Raw genomic sequence first — 21,487 nt, 5'->3', positions numbered from 1 at the left:
ATAGCCGAGCATAGAGCTCAACCGACCTGTAGTAAGCACTAAGCTGATTACGAACCACAGGGTAATGAATATAGTCAGGTTTGGCAAATCAGCATGATAATACTACAGTAAATCCTTGCTAAAACGTTTTTCAAAAAACCACAATAAAAAAAAAATTGTGATCTAGGAAAACATAACAACCAATAATGCTTTTGGTGGCCAATATGAGACAAGAACCAATCTTCTTACAACACTGTATTTCATGTGGGCTTTCATGGCTATGAAGAACTACCATATTTATTCAAAAACACATCCTTTATTTATTTTTTTTGGAAGTGTTATTTAAAATTGGAAGTTAATCTATAATTGCGACCAAAGAATGTTGCCTCTGTAGAAATTAGAGATGTAACAAAGATTATACTGACGAGCTGGTGAACTTTTAACGTCTTAAAAACCCTAGACCAAGGAACAAATAAGGCGTGGCACTGCCCTACTATCCGTTGGTTGATTATCAGTTTTTAGGAGATTCTCTCTTGCTCAATTGTTGATGAAGGTTTTGTGGAACTAGATCATCGGATAGGCAGCATTAGTACTAACTTTAAAGTTGCTAGTAGATTCGCACTGTCAGATTTCATTTCCATTAGCCTTTAAATGTAAGCTAAAAGTTTTCTTTTGTGTCGCCTTAATGCTACAATGTAATCTGCATGTGATGTACTGTGTAATTGTTTGCAGTGTAAGCAACTGTGTTGCATAAGGGCTCTGCATTATCCTACTCATATGCATATTTATTTTGCAATATCTTTTCCTATTTGTAGCTCCTTATGTAAAGGATGAGTCCTGTGTCGATGCTAAATACCTCGCTTACTGGGTTATGCCTCCACCAGAGGTAAGTCTACTCTCATTGCTTATCTGCATAAACTGATTTTGATTGAATTCAGTTTGTGGTCACTAAAGCATTTGCGGCTTGAAATGTTGGTTTTGGTTATGACTTGGTACCACATTTTTCCAGTCTTTGACCTGTGCTGCCTTTAGCTTCAATGTCAAAATCATTGATAACTTTTACAGAAGGTTCCATTATTGAAAAAGTGTAGAAGGTGCGAAAGAAACTTTGTGTCGTACAGTATTGAGCAGCAGAAGCTGGAAGGCATTTTTAGAGCTTTTTGATTGTGCCCTGTGTTGTGGGTGCACCTCCATCACTGCACTTGTCATATTTTGAGATTTTTAAATGATACTAGATGCTACTTTTTAAATATGTAAAGTATACCAGACTAATGAAACATTTGACATTATTAAAGTGGGAATGAAAGTTTCCTTACTAATGTATGTGCAGAACATAAATAATTGCTCTGTTAACACAGAATGTATTATATGGCTGGTTCCTAGCAGTTTCCTGCGACACATTTCATTGTAACACACTCCGGTAACAGAATGGTAATGGAGAGGATGGAGTGCCTTTTCTGCATAATAACTAATTGTTGTTTTACAGAGTGACATTTATAGGTGTATGAAACAAATGGCTGTCTAAATGAACAAATTTGGTTTCAGCATCGTCCAAATGAGTATGGGAAGCCAATGCAGATGATGTACAATGTGGCCCAGGATTCCTTCCTTACACAAGACCTTCTGATGGAAATGGTAGGTTTTTTCAGAACTTCAACCACAACAGTCAAATTTTGTATGAACCTCCTTTCCGAAAATTTGCCTGCCTAGTAATGTTTATTACTATATAGTCAGTGGCAGGCGAAGGATGCAGAACAGGCTCCACCCACAGGTTTAATATGCTCACTTCAAATCTCTCCACTGTTGAGAAAATAGTGTGTCGTCTGCTCCGCAATAGCATTAAAGCAAGCAGAAGGAGTGAAGTTGGTAATGTTCGTTGCTGATTGAGCTAGACGACATCATCGCAAGGCATTAGATTCTGACATTGTCGCACAGAAACTACTGCAAACAAAATAGGACACTGCCATACCGCCACGTTTTTGCAACAAACTTGAGTGAGAGGTCAGCAGCAAACAAATTAAGAGAAGCCATCGGCACTGACAACCTGTGTTGAGAGTAGCCTCGGTGGTCTGTGTGTTGAGAGTAGCCTTATTTGCTCACTCTATACAGAATTGTTGAAGGGTGCCCATAGTGCTCATAGAGTTTCAGGTTTTTTTCTGTAAAATGGGTACTTGTGGGAAATGTACTACCGTAATATCCCGAGAGATAGCCCACCTAAAATCGCTAGCAAATCAGATCAATATAAGAAATGGCTAACTTTCGGTATGCCATAAAAAAAAAAAAAAAAAGTTAAGAAAATTTTTGTTTTCGATTTTGGGACCCTCAAAACGTGTAATCACGTGAACGGGCGATGAACTGAACCAAAGGCTACTGTCCTTCCCAGTCAGCAATGTTTGCTTATCTCCCACTGTGGTTAAGTAACACCGTTTTTACTGAGGTCACCATTGGTCAGGGCCCTGCAATTACTAGAAGTGGGCTATTTTTCGGTGTTTCAAAAAAATAGCAAATCATACCAAAAATAGAGGTAGGCTATCTTTCGGGGGTGGGGCATGTCTCGGGATATTACGCTACACAAATTAGTACTTAAAAAAATTGGTTGACAAAAAAAATTATTGTCAACAAAAAAAAAAAAAAAATCATTTTTCGTTTACATTGTGCAAAGAAATCAAAGCGATGGCTCTAGCACGGTCTCGCGATGCGGGTGAAATGGTGCCGTTACATTCGTGAGGACGGCGGTGCGACGTGGTTAATTCTCATTGCCGTCGTGGTTAGCGTCGTAGATGCCACTGATGACCGCCACGAGTGCTGTGTGATTCTTGATCTGGGTAAGGGCGGTGGTAGTTTCTAAAAGCATCCAACATTACGCGCAGCAACTGGATACTGTCAAAGTGAGATTTTGTATAGGGCGAGTAATGTTTGAAAACATGCGTTTGAAGCAGACAACAGGAAGACTCTCCCTTCGTCATGCCGTTACTGGCGAGACGTTGGGGCTCCCCTCCTTTCTCGCTTCGCGCAGCGTGGCTGACGGGAAGACCCAGCTTCCCTGGCCTCCTGTCAAGAGGGGAGAGAAGAAGGGTTTGTCTATAGCGGCAACGACAACCGACTGCCTTAAAATCTCTGGAAAGTGTCGCCCGAAAAGCTGTCGCTTTAAAATTGCTTTTTTTTTTTTTTATTTGAAACATACAGTGGAATTTTGTTGACAACTTTCTTGGTTTTTGTGTATTCCCGGCTTCTACATTCAGAAGCGCCGGTCCTGCTGAGCTCCCATAGGAACACACATATTAATTTACTGCTTAGTGCGTTTGCTTTCCCAGTTACTTTCAAAGAGCCGCCGACATAGTGCCGATGACACCGGCCAATTTTCGCGACTGACTGATTCGCAGACGAACTGATCATGTGACGACACATTCGCGGGTTGTCCACTTCCCAGACTCGTTCACACGGAGGGGGAGACGAGGGACAACGGGGGTCGACCAAACCACTTGATGACTGCACAGTGGCACTGTCGTTACAGTTGCGGCGCTATCACATTATACAAAAAAGAATTGTTGTGCGTTACATGCCGCGCGACAAAGTAAACCGCGAGTTGCTTAGCGCGAAATGCCACTACCTTTACTGACCCAAGGCAAGTGAGGTCCTGCTCAAGGAGGGTCGGAGTAGAAGCGGCGGAGTCCTGGGCTTGCGAAGGGGTGGTTTCCCATGTTCTCATCCCCACACACTCGTGCTCAACACTTCAATACATGCAAAAAGGTCTTGCCCAACCTCGTTGGGTCTTGGTCTTGTCAAATGAGAGTCTGGATGGATGTGTAGGACAGGGCGCGGTGTGCTAGACGAATTTTGACGGAAACTTCTTGACACGGACCTGGAGGAGCACCAGAATCTGCAGTGTGTCAGCCGTTAACAGTTCCCGCGGCTTTCTACATGTGGGGAACCAAGAATCGCACTACAAAACAAACCAGCGAACAAACACAAGGAAACGATGCATGATAAAAAAAAAGTGTGTCGTTGCCAGACAAAACACTTTTCTTATCAACCCCCGTCGAAAAGCACTTGAAAAGTGCTGATCAAAAAAGCCGAGATTCTTTTCACTCACGGATTTTTATACTTCAAAACATATCTAATCTGGAAAAAAAAGAAATGTTTTTTTTTTTTTCTTTTTCGTTTTTTTTTTTTTTTTAACAAGCAACGCAAATATAGTGCATCATTGTGCTTTGTTTTGTTTTTGTTTATTTGCTGGTCTGTGTTGTTTGTATGGTTCTTGGTCCTACACGCACCACACGTCAGAGAGCTGCAGGAACTTCACCCAGCTGACGCACTGCAGGTTCTGGTACTCCTCCAGTGCTGCGTAAAGAAGCTTGTATCAAAACTCCCCTAGCACGCCTTAATCTCTCCTGCTCATGTTCTACAGCATGTCATACAGCAAGACCGCTTTTGCGGCTTTGGGGTGTACTGAAGGGTTGTGCACAATTGGCTCCGGGACGAACCAACAAGGACATCGGCAGACGCCCACCACAAGCCCAGGACTCCGTCGCTCGCCTGCGTTTCAGTCATCCAAAGTGTCGGGTTCACACCAACAAATGTTTACAAACTTTTTTTTTTTACATATTTGAGATCACATCTGCATGCTCTTACAGTACATTTCTTTAAGTTTACACCTACGGATGTTTACAAACTTTTTGAGCCAATTTGAGTTTACACCCACGAATGTTTGCATTAAATAAATTGTTTCACGACAGTTGCTATCTGCCTGATCTATAGCACCCTCCCCGAATGTTTTTCCCGGATCATACATTTTATTTCTCCTGTCCCCTGATAAACATATCAACGGTGTTCTACTACTGTATATGTTTTGATAACATAACTATTAAATACACATACATATATCTTAACTCACTGCATAAAGGGAAAATTAGTAACATTTTGCAAAGAGCCAAACTTTTTTACTGTCGTTCTTGAGGTTCAAACGGGTATTGGCGACGAGAAGTTTAGGTGGTGCCACCTTGAGGGTGCTCTCCTGTGACAGAGCAGGTAGGATGCGAGCAAACGATGCACTCTGTAATAGCACGGAGTGTCTATGTTAGTTTGCATTTATGCCGATTAAAAACGGTTTATTTGTTAAAGAATTGTGTATGATGTGTTTATGAGTGACCTTTCAATAACAGCACCTCGAAGTTGCTTTTTATATTAAAAAAACCTGAAAATGTTCAAAAACAAGTCTGGAGCTTCACATTACAGCTTGCGCAGCGTGCGTCAGGGCTATTCATAGCCTCTCTGATGCTTGTTTTTTCGGATCTGTGGAGGCTCCTGTAGAAAAAGGTTTTGCATCCACCAGAGTAAATGACGTGCTTTTGTCTTAGCTGTGCATGCCGCACAGTTGTGTTGCAAAGAGCCGCACGCTTGTTTTAGCTACATTGAGCTTGCCGATATGGACGCTTCTATCCAAGTATGACTCGACAATTGCCGACGACCAAACGCTCCTCAGCAACTGACGTTTAGCCCCTCCCATATTGAGTATGTGACAAACAAGTTTGTCACCTTGCGACTTCTGCTCGAAAGAAAAGCAGAAATTTTCATTACTTCTTAAGTTGTCGGCAATGGCCCGGCAATTCTTTGGGTCTGCAAAATTAATCATTTATGCAGTAGTAACTCTTTCATTACCATGGGAAAATGGCCATTTCTTAAAGGTCTCAGAAAACAAAATGTTTACCACCACAAAAAATATCTTGGCACATATTGCAGCACAGCAAATTGTAGACAACTAAATGATGTTTCCAAAAATGCAAGTTGCAAAGCAAAAATCTTTATTAAGGGGGGACACTACCCAGAGAAAAATATTTCTGCAAAAAACGTTGATTAGGAAAAATTGCATATTTACATCCACCAACAGCTAGCAAGTATTTTCAGAAATTTTCACTAGTTTACACTGGATAGTTAATTTTTTATCAATTATTTTCTGTCCACCGAAGCTAAAGAAAAGATGGGGTTTGGAGCACTTTGAACATATTTTTCTCCTTTCCACTTTTTGGTATAAATTTCATTTTAGTCAACCTATCGTTTGATAATGGCAATACAGGGAAGGCTCGTTCTTCACTTTTCCTGACTGAAATTTAATAAGGAATGCGGCTATGGAAAATTATTGTGTAGGAAAATTAACTGCTCAACACGGAAAGTGAGCGCTCTCTGTGCCGTGACAACATTTCCGCCAGTAGAAAGACCCTTTCACTCGAGAAACCTGCAAAATTTCACTACAGTTTGAAGAAGTTCGACTTACGGACATTGTTGCCCGGCTTCTACACAAATATTTTGTATTTTGGGAAACAAATAATTTAGTAAGTAGTTTATTTTATATTTTATAAAATGGTTACCAATGTTTACACCATATTAAAGTGAAAATATGCGCTTTTATTGCTTTCATTAGTTATTAATGTGAACCAGTGATGCCAATAAACCCAACAAATGTTGCACTTTTCCACGCCAAATAAAATCAAGTTTTTTTTTTTTTCCTTTTTTTTTTTTGTTTTTTTTTTTTTTGCGCATGCGCACAAAAGTTGAACTTCAGTCGAACCCTTGTCGAACATCACGTTGAAAGTTTGAAAAGGTCTAACTTGGTCAACCTTGAACCTGGGCAGGTTCGCGACATCCCTAGTTTTGACTAAGGATGTCATGAACCGGTCGAGGTTCGAGTTCGGCCAGGTTCGACTCTTTTGAACTTCTTGTGAAAAGTTTGGCAAAGGTTCGACTCAAATTCGATTGCTATGCGCATGCACGACAGGCTGGCCAGTTGGCTTTGGATTGGATGGTGATGGCTAAGGGATCAATTTAGGGCAGCACTGATTGGTTATTTCATTTAATACAGTAAAAAAAAATTAAGTTATTAACTTCTTCAGTTATTAGAATTAGTTTCTTTTAATTGCAACTGTTCATAAAATTAAAATAACCCTTTTCATGAAAAAAAATTCTCCAAACCTACACATGCTTGTATCAAGGTCTGTCCACCACACTGTCCACAAAGTCGAACCGGTCTCGAATCTGGTTAAAAGTTCAAAGGTTCGTCAAACTGGTTCGCACCAGTTGAACCCCGAAAGTTTGACCTAAAAATCCGGTTCGAAAAAAGTTTGCGACACCTCTAGTTTTGACTGCGCGGGAGTGGCGGGAGTTGTTGTTGATGGCGATGCAATGTTCTGCTCACACCTAGCTTTTTCTTTTTTAATTTTCAAACATTGATATTAGATAACACCCTAGAGATTTATTTTATATATATATATTTCAGTCTCGAGGTTTATTTTATTGTACCAATTTATAGAACGCGCAATTACATCACATAGTGCTATAAAAGTGCCACACTACAAAGGGCTTGGTGAAAAAGAAACCGAAACTGATCCTATCTTGCTGCCTTCGGACAGATAGAAATGGAGCAGACCGATAACGCAAGCATCATACGCCTTTCTCAGTGAATAAACATATTCATAGGAGCATGCTTGGCAGGCAGATTATTCATTACTTGCTCGAATATTCGCAGTTTGTGCCAATATTTGCCGTTTTTCACGAATATGCAATTTTCAAATCGAACATGTTTTGAATAAGGAAAATATCCTATTCGTATTCGAAATTTCTAATATTCGCAAACCTCTAGAATATATATGTAGAAAATAAATAAACCAAAAACACTTTCTAAAAACGTTCGGCCTTTCCACTCTCGTGAAAAAGGAAGACCAGCGGAGCTGGTACTCGATACACTGCCGCAACGCGCACGCGCCCGTTTCCCGCTTCTTCTTGTCCGACACGCCGCCGATCGTGGATACGTCTCCCGGCGGCCCAGAGTCGGTCGCACTCGGCGCACGTGACGCTAAACGGTTAATCCACGAACTTCTTCCGGAACATCGCCGTTGCGCCCGGGAACTGTTCAGCCGGCGTGGAGTGCAGTCGTCGCCGGGCCTCGCGCTTGCGCTTGGCCTCCGTGGCACGATCGTCGTCCGTGGCGTTGGCCCGCCGGCACCCTTTACATCGCTGGTTCTGTTCTCGGTGCTCTTCTTTGGCAAGGGAATCTGAAGCGCTTGACGCAGTGGAAGTCGAGGCGACAGCGGCTTTACGGCATTTACGGACCCATTTACGCTGCTGCGTACATCGCCGCTCCTTCCGCAGCCAGTCTTCTTTCCTCAAAAGGGCACGCAGCCGACCTATCCTAAGTCCAAACTGAAACTGATAAGAGCGTAGGAAACAGCGCGCAAAACAGACTAGGACGAAGAAACACACGTGACGAGTGCTGCGCTCGTTACGTGTGCTTCTATATCGTCATCTGTTTTTCGCGCTGTTTCCTACGATGAATTCCCACCAACGCGCCGCCCAACTATCCATTCTTCTATGATAGCTGGAGAGGTTAGCGCCATCTACGAGCGACAGCGGCAACCATACTGGTTGTGTGCTTGCCGCTGTCGCTTAGAGATGACGGTATTTGTCCAGAGGCGTTTTTGTCGACAAGTGTTTTGTACCGAACACGATCCTCGGGAACCTAGCTCTTAACAGCTCCGTTGTAAAAAGAAAACTGCATACAACTGTTTAAATACAAAAAAAAAAACTTACTTGTCATGGTGCTTGTGCCATGTGGTTAAGTAGTTCCTGGTTTTTGTAAGGGTGAGGCGCACCTTGCACTTTCGGCACACGTTTGTTTTTTGCTTGACCTTACGCTCGTCGTAGCAAACTTTGCAGTTTTACTTTTTCCACATCTTCCGGGTGTGGTGCTGCAGTTGTTTTAATACAGGGTCAACTGGAAGAATGTCTTTATCGTTGAGCCGAAGCAGCTACTGGACGAGATCCAGAATGTGCATCCACGCATATTTGTTGGCGTTATCACAGATGGTCCTTATTACCTCCGTGGCAAAGAAGAGTAGAAAGAAATTCAGGGTAGTTGCAAACTGTCTTTAGCTGCTCTGTAGCGCGGGGCCGAAATGTGCTCCGAGCGACCTCCTTGGGGTGAATCAAAATTTCTTCGCCGTGTTTGGCAGGATGTCTAGGCCAAGCGGAGTCAACACCCTGCAGACAATCAGTATTGCTCCGAGTTCGTACACAAGATCGCGAGACAAGCGCGTCAGTGCAAGCAGACAGCCGAAAGCCCTAAAACTCACCGGCGAAGGGCTGCGGATGTTTCGGGCCGACTCGAAACATTGTCACTGTCAGAGCTTGTATCTGATGAAGTGCTGTCTTCTTCAGACTCGTAGCTCGAGCCCTCATTACAAATATCAGGTGCGGATGCAGCATAATTGCGAGGGGGACGCTTTTTTCGCGATGCAGTGGCGCATGGCGACGATGCCGTGGCGGCCATGCTCACCGCACAGTTAATGTGATTAGCAACTGCAGCACCCCTTGCCAGGATTTGACAGAAGATACCAAACTGAAACTTCTATAAACTCGCTTGTAACCGGTCCTGCATGAGAGTCATGTGGCAGAGCTTTAGAAATGCGCTGTAGGGGAATAAGACCTCTCGGACTCGAAACCAAAGCTTACCATCCAGCAGCTGACATCTTTTTTGGCCAATTATTCCCACTCTACACTGTCAAATCGCAAATCCGGCGACATAATTTCATTCTTTGACTTATGAGAGTCTTTTGATCACAAAAAGTTCCATGTTGGTGCGGCATAATCACGAGCTGCAGGCTTTTTTTTTCATACGCAGTGGAGGGTGACAACCATGCCCCCTTTCGCCACAACACACACTTCAGTTCACAAAACTTTTCCTCAAAAATCATAACTTTGCCAGAGCAACGAAATTAAAACTGAGACTGAAAGCCCATTTTCTGGGCTAACCATTGGGTTGCATTAAGTGCCTGAGAAACAGCTTTAATGCATTGAAATGACGATTGAAATCGTCAATCATCGGTGATCAATCTGAATAGGTGTGGTAACAAAAGCGGTAATTCATATCGGGTGTATACCTTATTGTTTGAGACACTGAAGTGTCAACGACTTGCTAGATTTAAAAGACCTTGATCGCGGGGGAGCTCGCATGTTTCGTGTCGACCAGGTGAATAAGCAGGGATTTAGTTGAAACGACTCCGAAAGCCAGCCACCACTTCTTCCTGCCAGTTATTTTGAGGAAATGTGTTTACTGGTTTACAAAATTCAAAGAGGTATTAACTTGTAACTAATAAGAGACCAGCACTCACCAAACACATTGGAACCAGCAGGATACATGGGGTCTCTTTCAATAAAGTGTTTAGTACACATGCGAGAGGTTCTCGAATTTCATTTTTGCTATTTTCAATTTGATGAGACATTTCTTTCTCAGTTTTATTACAGTGGAGCAGGGCTAGATTCCCCAAGATCGTGTCCCCCGCGAAGAAATGAAGACACTGAACCCTGGACACCTTCCGCCATCTATAAGCGACGGCGACAAGCCATGTATCTGGTTGCCGTTGTCGCTCATAGATGGCGGTAGCCTTTCCACTCTGGCTCGCCGCCTTAACGCCCCCCTCCCGAGTGAACCAATTAGCCCGCGGCGCTGAGAGAGGCGTGTGCGCATGCGCGTGAACTCCCAGCTGCTCCCGGCTGAGCGGGGAGGGCCGCCATTTTCATTCATTCGTCCGGCGGAATTCATAGCGGAATGCATGGGATCAACATCCAAATATCGGTTCTCTCTTTTTATTTGGCAGGCTCCGGCAAGAATATGACATATTGTTATTCTTCGGTGGCTTGAAAAGCTAACGAATGAAGTTTCTCCACGTTACAACGCAAACTTTTATTCAGGCGAAAAAGAAATAAGCCTGTAGCAGACGAGGCGTAGCCTCAACGGTGCTCGGCGCCGACAGCGTTGCGTAAAAATGGCGGTCGTCTCCTCTTTGCTCCCTTCTTTCTCTCTCACTCCTTCGGCCACTCTCCTCCCTTTCCTTCACTTTTCTCCTCTCCATCGCCTTCGTCGCCACACCCACTGGCCAGACTCTCCCAATATACGGCTCTGCACTCTGGCTTGCCGACTTGCGGCCGGCCATTACTTTCCACTGTACAGCTTCGCTGGTCTTCCTTCTTCACCAGAGTGGAAAGGCTGAAAGTTTATTGTTCGAATCATAATAAAATATACACCCTATTTGCCGTGGTAGATGTTGGTAGTGGGGTAAAGCGCTTGATATTCTATTTTCATTATGCAGCTTTTTGTACTGGGGTAGAGAACAATGCGCCACCATCCGAGCACTTAGACACCCCAGCACCAAAAGTGTTTGTTAGCAAGACTATGCGTGCCACGTTTTCATGCTTCGATAAAATGTCCTACTGCAAATATCACTTCATCAAATCAACACAACACATTAAACAGGCTTTGCTGCTCATTACTTAAACAACGCATGTAGCAAGCTAACAAGCCGAATGATCCAAGATTTGCACAATCTGTCCTACCTTTAATGTCGCAAATGATGATAATAGCTAGAGAAGCGCCCCCCGTAGTTTGCACACGCCTCCAATAGTTGTGACCACTGGAGTAAAAGTTGCCATCTTGAAAACTTTTTTTTTTTTTGCTTGGATACTTTATTTGCGCTTTCATGAAATTTCCAGCGGCTGCTTTCGGAGTACTACCGTGGCTCGCCAGACTCCTTGAACTTCTGCAAGGACTTTGAGCCCCACAGCATCAGCTATTGGGAGAAGCTCAAGCGGTCACTCACCTCGAAGCTTCCTCGTGACCTCCAAGTCACGAGTGGCGACTCACAAGGCCAGGCCGTCGACCACTTTTGGGAGTTTGTCAAGGGACTCATTATGCCAGTCTGACTTCCTGGGGATGTTGGGGAGAAACTGTGAAATCCCTGGACCGTCTCCCTAAACTGGGAGATTTTGCACTCCATACGTAAGAGATGTTTGCCCCCACCAAGGCTGCCGTTTTGCACTTTTGGTGCCACAGCGTTGTGCAAAGTACTCTTTGTACCCCTTGTAAGTTTTGCAACTCACTTGAGTAAGCCTGTAGGAACAGTCTCTTTCGGGAATGAGATTTGAGTCTGAGGTTTTACTAGCATAAAACAAATAAAATTCAAATGAGCGTAAAAATAATTTAAATTTTGTTGTATTTACAATGTCAGTAGCATTAAGAACCGGTCAAAAGTTGTGTGTATTCTGTCTCATGATACATTGGCTACAACACCACTATGTCTCACAGAAATGTGCATAGCGTGGAGAATCCTGGCGGGCCGAAATTTTCAAGTTTATCTGATTTTATTTGTTTTAATTTGTGTCAAGTGTTTGCTAAGCCAGTAGAGTTTTAAAGCATTTCATTAAGTAAAAAATTAAAGAAAATGGATGCATTCTTAATTTAAACATGGGCCTTATTGTAGTGTCTTATGCACGAAGTCATTGCCTAGATACGACACCCAAAAAATCTGTGGTCATTGTGCACGTGCAGGAACCTGGTTTTCTAAGTGCAAAGCATCTTAGCAAGTGCCATTCCACAGCCAGTACTAGTGACTCCGTGCAACATCAAAAATGTGAGTTGGTGTATACACGTATATCCAATATCTGGCGTAGAATGCTGTGTACTAAAGGTGTGAAATGGCATAGTGAAGCAAAACTGCAAACTCTCTGCTTTTCATTCATTTTAAAACCATCACTTTTCATATAAATATGCTCTTCGCTTTTGACACGAGAAAGTATGAAATGTCTGGAAGATAGTCACAAATAGTTTGTATGCTGCATCATAGACAGGAGACAATGCCACAAAAGGTGGTTGCACAAGCACACATGCACATGCCCAGAACCCTTCCTGGAGATGGACTGTAGTACCCATTTTCTTGAAATGACTGTTGCAATTTATTTCAAATGTGCAACTTGATGTAAACAAATCGATATATATTTGATATCTAATGTAACAAAAAAATCATGACTGTGGGAGGCATCTGTCAGAAAAATTTGAGTTCTTTGCGCGTGCAAGATTGCTGCCAGTACATTGGAACATGCAATGCCCTGTACTGGTGCCATCTGCTAAGAGCCAGAAAGATTTGTCCCCAAGAATAGCAAACAAGTTGAGCAACAAAGCAGTAGCTGCTATATCTTCCGTTCTGTGCATGGATCCTTGTTGACAAAGCATTCATTAGACATTGCTGACAATGTAATGGAAGGGAGCTTGAAAAAACTTCCTGCCTAACTACTTAGACTGGATGCAATGGAGAACGTTGCTGATTTGCTATCTTTGATGATCATGAGCACAGAAAGTATGGTGTCTGCTTCCCTCGAGTTCTTGATATTCTAGCTTTAAGGAAAAGTCTTTGTAACTGCAGTATTCATTCACATACCTTTTATGTTTTGATCTACTGGAATTTCAAAATGGTTCAATTACTCTTTCAAATATTTGTGTATTGAATGCATACATGGTCATAATTTGATTTTCTCATTAGGTTTGTGTTGTCTTTCATTACCTGGCATAATTAGTGGTAAATGAATCTATTAAATAAATAGACGTATGGAGTGTAGTTTGCACAACAGCATACTTAGGTGACAAATTTACTAGAGTGAAAATTTGCATGTTAAACTTTTTGTGAAATATTACTTGAAGGAGCTTTTTTCTAGACTGCAATCTGAAGGAATATCAACCTACAAAGCAAACTACAAACAAAACAAACTGCAATGGTATATGTTTTAATATATTTGGTTGTTGCCCAAAATGCTGAGAAGTGCTCTTGAAATTGTTTTTCTGGAGTTTGCTTGATACTAGGGGGCACATAATTAGAGGATGCCAGATGCACCGACATTTTTTAAATGAGAAATCTGTTCCCATTTATATTTTTCTTAGCCACTCATGTACATCTTTTGATAAAAGTAAGACAGATCCACTGTAAAATTATAGTATGCTGTTGTAGGCTCACAAGTCATTCAAATGAACATTTAACTACCCATCAAGATAACACATTTTACATGTCTATCCTGGTAAAAACATGATTAGCCTTTACATTACATTTTCTAGGCAATGGAGCATGATATGCTCAAGACAACACTTGCAAATTGCACCTTTTTTTCTTTTTTCAGGAGAACATTTTTATTATTTGCAGTTGTGAGATGTTAAAAGATGGGACATTTATTTACAAGACTAATTAGAAAAATATAGGCATTTGGCTACAGAAATAGGCATAGAAAAGTATCCACTAAATAATTAACAAAACTAAGCAAAAAATTTAGGCATTTGGCTACAGAAATGGGTGCAGAAAAGTAGCCACCAACATTGATCAAAACAACCTTTGAGCATGGTATACTCTAGGTATCTACCACACAATGGTTTCATGTCATGCAAAAATACTTCTGCTTCATTGATTGTGGCAGAAAAGTGCTGCCTCTTAGCCCCCAACTTTGGACTGTAAGATGGTAATTCACTGCATGACTAGAAAACTGAACCCCCATTTTGCCTATCATTCTAATGCTGGTCACATAATGAATAGGGCTAATTATTGCTCGCTTAGAACTTTCACCAATGTCGACTGTCATCTTTTGCAGTTTTGCACCACAAGCATCTTGATTTATGATATTGTTTCTTAGATCTATGGAGTGTTGCTTTTAATGTGGAATCTCAGTTATTCAAATGTGGAGGGCATTGAGAAAGAGCTCATATCAAGGACAGTCCAGGAAAATAAAATGTATAATGCCTCTGTCCTTGACGAGAGACTGACATTGTGTCAAAATATCCAGATGTTCACACAAAGCTCGCTGGAGTATCTGAAATTCCAAATGATTTTAGTGTTTGAACTCATGTTTGCAGGGTTTTCTTAATTGCTTTTTCTTATCATATGCCAGATTATGGTATAGGCTTATTGCCCACATCATATAACTTCTTTAATTCTCACTGTCCAATATGTCTTGCACATAGTAGTTAATTTTGATACAACTCGTGGTTTTATTGCTAGGCATTTGATAAAATTGAGGCCTTTTTGTTGAATAATTTTAATGTTGGAAGTGCCTGGCTACGTCTTGTAGTCAGTCTTTTTTTTATAATTCAAGATGTTGATTTGGGGGAGAAGTTTTGAATGTTATAGTAACATTGATTTTTATTCAAATAAACAAGCTGGTTTTAAGATTCATGTCAACCAATTAAATTAAATTAAAATTATTTCTTGAATATGAAATACTCAGTACTTTCTCTTGCACAATCCTTTACCAGCCTATTTGGTACCAGTGTCTCTGTGTGCTTTTCAAAATGTAGTTTGACTGCTGTATTAAAGAGTACATTTTTGACATATCTGATGTTTTCTAATCTGGAGAATAACCCTTTACACCATGCATGCATCTACACCAGATGAAAAATACACTACTTTTGCAGCATTACAATTCTTGAACTGTTTTATAGAGAAAAAAGGACATTTATTGTACCATATTTTCCGGACAATAGTCCGTACCTGGTGCATTGTCCGCTGGGGCAAATTCGGGGTAAAAAATAAAAGTATTTGCTTAGATAGTCCGCACCCGGCACATAATCCGCACCCTGTGCATAGTCCACACTTAGCGCCTAGTGCGAACGTAAAAAGTATCACAAACAGCACACCTTGACAAATGCGTACTGTATTAGCGCAAAAAGAAGCTTTGTCATGCGTAAATGACCATTACTATAGTCCGTTACTCATAAAATTCCTCACGACTTGTTATAGGGAATGATCTAGAAAAAAAAAATTATAGTCCGCACCTGTAGATAGTCCGTTACGAGTGAATTTTCAACTTTTAAACATGTATAGTCAGTGGACTATAGTCCGGAAAATACGGTATTCACATTCCAGCTTGAATATGATGTAAACTTAATTTTGTGCACCTTAAAAGATTTTTTTTAGGAAGTGTTGGCACAGTAGTTCTGTCTTAAGGTATCCAATATCAGGTACTCTGGTAGAAAGGAACTAGATGAAGATATTTTACCTATAAAACCAGGAGTAGAAATAACAGCAGGCAGGTGAGCTGGTGAACTTTCAACATCTTGAGAACCGGACGGAACAAAAATGAGGACGATACACATAGGTATCTTTTCCTGCAATGAGAATGCCATGGTTTTGAATGTACCAGCTTCATGTGCATTAGAGCACAATATGAGAGTGGACTTTTTCTTCTGGTGTGCCTACTATTACACTCTTAGTACGTCTTATATATGTATGTTAGTAAAAGTAACATGTTAGTAAAATGTTATGTTAGTATGTTCGGTATAAAGTAATAAGACACATGCTTGTGATGGATTCCCCAGTGTGAGGGAATTAAAGGAATGGACAATGTGGAGCCTTACCACTTGGGATTGCCCATACCTGTACCTTTCAAAATAGGACTAGGCATGGGCTTGGTAAGTATGCACAAGTTTTTATAGCAAACACACATGACCAGCAGGGTGGTATTCATCTTGGTGAACATTTTAAATGAAGTACTGCCCAAAATTTTTAGGCACGTAGTTCTTTTTTTTGTTTTGGCGAATGTACAGTTATGTACAGTAACCGAGATATTTTCAACATAACTGCCCGCGTGGTATGGTGCGTATTGATGGCAAAATTGTCTTGGTGACAAAATGTTCCGATTTGAATTTTGTGGCATTGTTTGCTTGCTCTTTGTAGATTTGTTGATTGCTTGTTCTTGATGCAAATCCCCCTGCCCGTTTCGATATGGATGAGCATCATACCGTTGTGCGGTCGTGTACCACTACTGCGTGGTGCACGTTAAAGACCCCAGGCTAGCAGTTGTACTGCACTGGCTAAATTTCTCATCTACAGCTGGGAGACTCGTCGCCCATTGAGGCAAACGAAGTTCTAGGCTGTATAAACATATGCACAAACCATTTTTTTTTTGTTCTGCAAAATGCATGTTACGAAGGGTTAGTCATTTTAAGGGTTTATTACAGCGAAGCTGTTTATGACTGGGTTGCATGGATTTTTCGTGTGCGTGACCAAAAACTCTATGCTTGCACCGCCGCACGTGCACGCCTTCCCCGTATAAAAGATTTGAAGTAAATAACCAAAATAAAGTGTTGACGAATGCGCAATCAAGAGGCCATTTGTTTTAGGCTTTTCCTTTAGAGCAGTTACTGCTGCAGACGCCGGCACGTGCAGCGTGTGGAACACAATTCCCTGCATTTTACTTGATCCTTGGGTAGTTTAGCAATAGGTCTATTCAGTAGATTAGTTATCAATAGGCGCCATTTTCAAGATCAGTAGACTCTGTGGTAGATAATAAAGGTTTCTCAACGATTTGCCACTGTGCGACCCGCGTCGGCCATGTCTACGCTCGCACCGCCCTCTCTTTGTCGTCATTCCAAACGCTTGCGTGCCTAGTTTGTTTCCGCTCTCCCGGGGTGGCAATCCCGTCGCGCGGGTCTACTTTCCACCGGGTGGCGGTCCCGTCGCGCGAGTAGTTTCCTCCGGCTCTTCGGGGCGGGTCTGTGTCGTGTACTAGACAGCTTCGCTGCACATCCACCTTCACCAAGTGGAATGGCTCATGGTTTTTCTTTTTAAACTATCTTTTTTTATTATTAGACAGTACAAGTATGATTATAGCCCAAATAATGTAATTCTATTTTACATAAAGAGCAGAAGAGTTTCATAGTTCACATTGCTTTTTGTGCATTCAGCTTGTGAGGGAATTTAGTGCATGCAAATTTGTAAGTTCTTGAAAAGCAGGATGTTCCTCAGCCCGATCTGGCACAACAAAACTACCTGCAAATAGAAAAAAAAGGCATTGGCCATCAGATATGGTTGAAAGAAGTTTCACCAATACACATATCATATGAAAGACCTCTGATAGTAGAAATGGACCACAAAGCTCTTGAAACAATCTGCCAAAATTCGCTGGGAAAGCCCCACCACGCCTCCTAAGGCTGCTGCTTGATGTGCAGCACTATGCACTAAAGATTGTCCTCAAAGAAGGCAAGGAGCTGGTCATTGCAGACCTCTTGAACAGGGACTAAACCAGCAGAAACAGTAGAGTCGGCGATACAGGACATAGAAGTATTGAAGAGAGATCAACAAGATCCACAACTACAAGGAATCGTCGAAGCAACCCTCAAGGGCTGGCCGGAATAAAAGAGTGGACTGTCGGAAGCAGTGAAGCTCTTATGGCCATTCCGCGACGAACTTGTTGTTCACGAGGACGTTTTTTTCAAGGACAACTGCATACTCATCCCCAAAACCTGGAGGAAACGACTGCTCCAGTAGGTACACGAGGGACATCTTGGAAGTTTCATCAAGAGAGCCAAAAAACTGTCTACTGGCCTGAGATGTCACAGGAGATAAGGAGTTTGTTGAATGTTGTGCAATCTGCCAGGCAAGCCAAAGGAAGCCTCCGAAGGGGCCAGTGCTACCAAAAGAAGTACCAATTCTCCCGTGGGAAATAGTCGCACCTGGTGATAGTGGACAGCTACTCGGGCTACATCGACTTTAAAACTCAAACAAGTGGAACATCAGCAGACCATCAAAACACTGAAGTGCTGGTTCGCAACACATGATATGTACTAAGGCTACTCGAGTGGGGCAATGGATCTTGCTTTGTAGCAAAGGAATATTCCAAGAGTTCAAAATGGGAGGAGGATTTGAACACAACTTAGTCCCAGGTACCCACAATTGAATGGACTAACTCAAAGAGGGGTGCAAGTGGCCAAGAATTAACATAAAGAAATGTGAGAGGAATAGAACAGACATAAACGGGTTACTAAACTTGCGCAACGTCCCAAGAGACGAAGAGCTCGGACCACCAGCACAAAGGCTCTTTAGTCGTCAAACCAAGACAACGCTACCAGTCAGCGCAGAGGATCTGAAACCCGAAATAATTAACAATGTAAAAGAAAAGCTCGAAGCACTGCGTAGAAATCAAAAGGTGTATGCAGACGTTCATGCTGCACCCGCTCCAGAAGTCAAGGAAGGATCCAAAGTCGGAGTCTTCGACAGTCACCGAAAATGTATCCCAGGAACAATTGTGGGAAAGACACCTCAACCAAGGTCTTTCATTGGTTGACACCTCAGAAGAAATACGTCTTTCATTAGATCTACCAAAGCAGACTTGGAATACAAAGACTGCGGTACCCACTGTCGCACAGCCACACCCTACAAGCCAGAGAGGAATGGACTATCAACCAGACAGTGGGACAAGCTGCAGTGTAACGGACTCGGTCAACAAATTGGCACAGTACAACAACCGCAACAAGAGTTGGAAGGCTAGTGAAGGCACCAGTTCGAATGATTCTCTAAAACAAACAAAAGATGGGAGATGTAACTAAAGCTGCATCGCCATTTGCGACATCACTTCCAACCTGCCTCCGAGGCCCAAGCATGGCCCGTTCTTTGTCATTGCAAGCCCATCAGAATACGTTTGTGGGTATATAAGCAGCTGAGTTTGAGACGTTTCTCACTCTTCTTTCTCTGCCACTTCAGATTTCCTTTTTTGAGCTCCGGTCTCTGGTTAATGTCATGGCAAACAACTGCAGTTTGGATTTCGAGATGGCTCTTAAAATAGATAAACGGGAAGAACGTGATCTTAACCAGGGGCAAATTCAGAGGGGGAGTCCGGATGTCCTGACCCCCCTCTTGATTTCTGCATGTGTAAAATTTAGGGCGTGAAACAAGGGAGAGGGGTTCCTAAAGAAATGGTACGCTGACCCCAGAAAAGATAAAACCAGGCCCCAGAAAAGATAAAACCTAGACCTTGAAACAGCCCAAAAGTTACTTTGCCCAACACCAGCCTTTGTGGTGCATGCCATATCACCTGTAATATTACAGGTAATCGATTCGAGGGCAGGTGGTTTCTGCAAAATTCTTAAAGATATATTACCAAATATCTGCGTACATTAAAGATATAGTGAATGTGCATATGTTGAATTGAACTTCAATGGCAGTTCATTAAAACCATTGAAAATCGTCCAAAGTGGTGAAAATTCACAGGGTCTCGTAAGTTATCCCTAAGACAACTTGAAGGTGAAAGCCCAAGCTCCATTTACTCGCCAAGTCATCCCTCTTAATGTGCTGAGTCATCCTTCTCAATGTGCTGAGTCATCTTAATTCGCTTAGTCATCCACTGAGTGGTTGGTACCTTTCGTTTCGCCGACATGTTTTCGCTCAAGGTCTTTGAAGGCCGACTGAACGGTGAGACTTATCAGGCTTTCGCCTTAATTATTCACGTGGGTCAATTTTGTCAATGTTTGTGCGCACCCGTCTGTTTTGGGAGCGCAGCGATTGGATTGGCTAAACCCAGTGTTGGGAAGTGGTTTAAGTACATTGTACTTAAAGTACCGCTTGAAGTAGGTTTAGCAAACTTGTGCTTTACTTGAAGTACATTCTGTAAGTATGTACTTGTACTTAAAGTATTTTTTTCTGGTACTTTCCGAGGAAAGTACAATTCCCGACTTCAAAGTACATTCGCCAAATTTAGTTTTGTTAAATTTGTATCACGAAATGATGCTTTGTCAGCTCTGAAGAAATACTGCGAGGGATACTACTCTTGCCAGAGGGTTTACTACGGTTGATAGAATGCCATTCGTCGAAGCACGTTTTAGAGAACGGACACGTTTTATCGAGAGAGAGAGAGAGAGAGAAAACTTTATTGACTGAGGAAATGGGTCAAGGGGAATAGAGGTCATGGTGGTGGTGGTGGGAGCAGACGCCGCATCGCTCCACTTGTTCTGGGGGCGGCTTTCCCGTAGCTTTTTGAACTCTGGCTACTTCTCGGTCGGTCAGCGCAAGCGAGGAGGTTTGCAATATTAGGAGAGCAGAGTTAACCGTAATGTAGCACCCGAGACTGTGGTGCGAAAAAATTAAATTTTCAAGCCGAAGTAAAAGACAACAAAGGAGAACATCACAATGTTTGGAGACATTCTCTTTTGTCTTTTCCTTCTATCTGAAAGTTTCCTAATTTTTTCGCACCCCAATCTCTGGTGTCACATTATGATTATTACCACCAGCTCGCTTGCACACTCACTGTTTTTTTTTTTTTTTATATATATAATGAGGAGAGGACATTCCTCTATGAGAGGATTTCTTGCGGAAGCTACGGGATCGACGTCATATATGCTCTCTTCTAGTTCATGTAATCCCCTTTGGTGCAACAATCCAGTGCAAGGGGAGCCAAATTCAGAAGAGGGACTTCTGAATTTGGCTCCATTCATGAAAATAACTACTCTGTGGCCGCTTGACTTTATCAAATATTCGCCGCTGTTTTTGAAAGCAGGTCATGCACCCTTGATTAGCCCTGGGCAATGCATACCAATTAAAAAATCACTGTATAGCGGAATGAAAGGGCATCATGAAAGATTGTGTTAAAATACTTGTACTTTACTTTGAAAGTACATTGTATTTATAGTGCTTTTCTTCAAGTATGTTGCACCCAGATCACGTCTCATATACTTCGTACTTAATCCAACACTGGCTAAACCGCATGTAAGCGATTTAGAGAGCGACGGAGATTTCTCCCTGTCGCCCGGTTCTGGATTTTCAGAAGACGTCTCTCATCGCCCGGAAGTGACTGAAGCGATTAGCCAATAGTACGAAACGTTCCGTTTACGTCATTACCTGTTCGCGCGCGCGGCGGCGCGGGCGCAACTGTTCTCGGT

General features: G+C 42.2%; 1 protein-coding gene across 1 annotated transcript in view; it reads left to right on the top strand.

The window, feature by feature from the left end:
- The window catches only part of LOC115310292 (MPN domain-containing protein), a 73,850-nt gene extending 58,681 nt beyond the window's left edge, over positions 1-15,169 (top strand). The window contains exons 12-14 of the mRNA XM_040208056.3: positions 795-865; positions 1,525-1,614; positions 11,518-15,169. Coding sequence (XP_040063990.1) covers positions 795-865; positions 1,525-1,614; positions 11,518-11,727 — 371 coding nt within the window. The 3' untranslated portion in view covers positions 11,728-15,169. The remainder of the gene's footprint in view (positions 1-794; positions 866-1,524; positions 1,615-11,517) is intronic.
- The last annotated feature ends 6,318 nt before the right edge of the window (positions 15,170-21,487 follow it).

The sequence above is a fragment of the Ixodes scapularis genome, unplaced genomic scaffold, assembly GCF_016920785.2.
Source record: "Ixodes scapularis isolate PalLabHiFi unplaced genomic scaffold, ASM1692078v2 PGA_scaffold9__187_contigs__length_104089568, whole genome shotgun sequence".
NCBI lineage: Eukaryota > Metazoa > Arthropoda > Arachnida > Ixodida > Ixodidae > Ixodes > Ixodes scapularis.
Note: the sequence above shows the minus strand (reverse complement) of the source record. Positions and strands in the feature narration are given on the sequence as shown.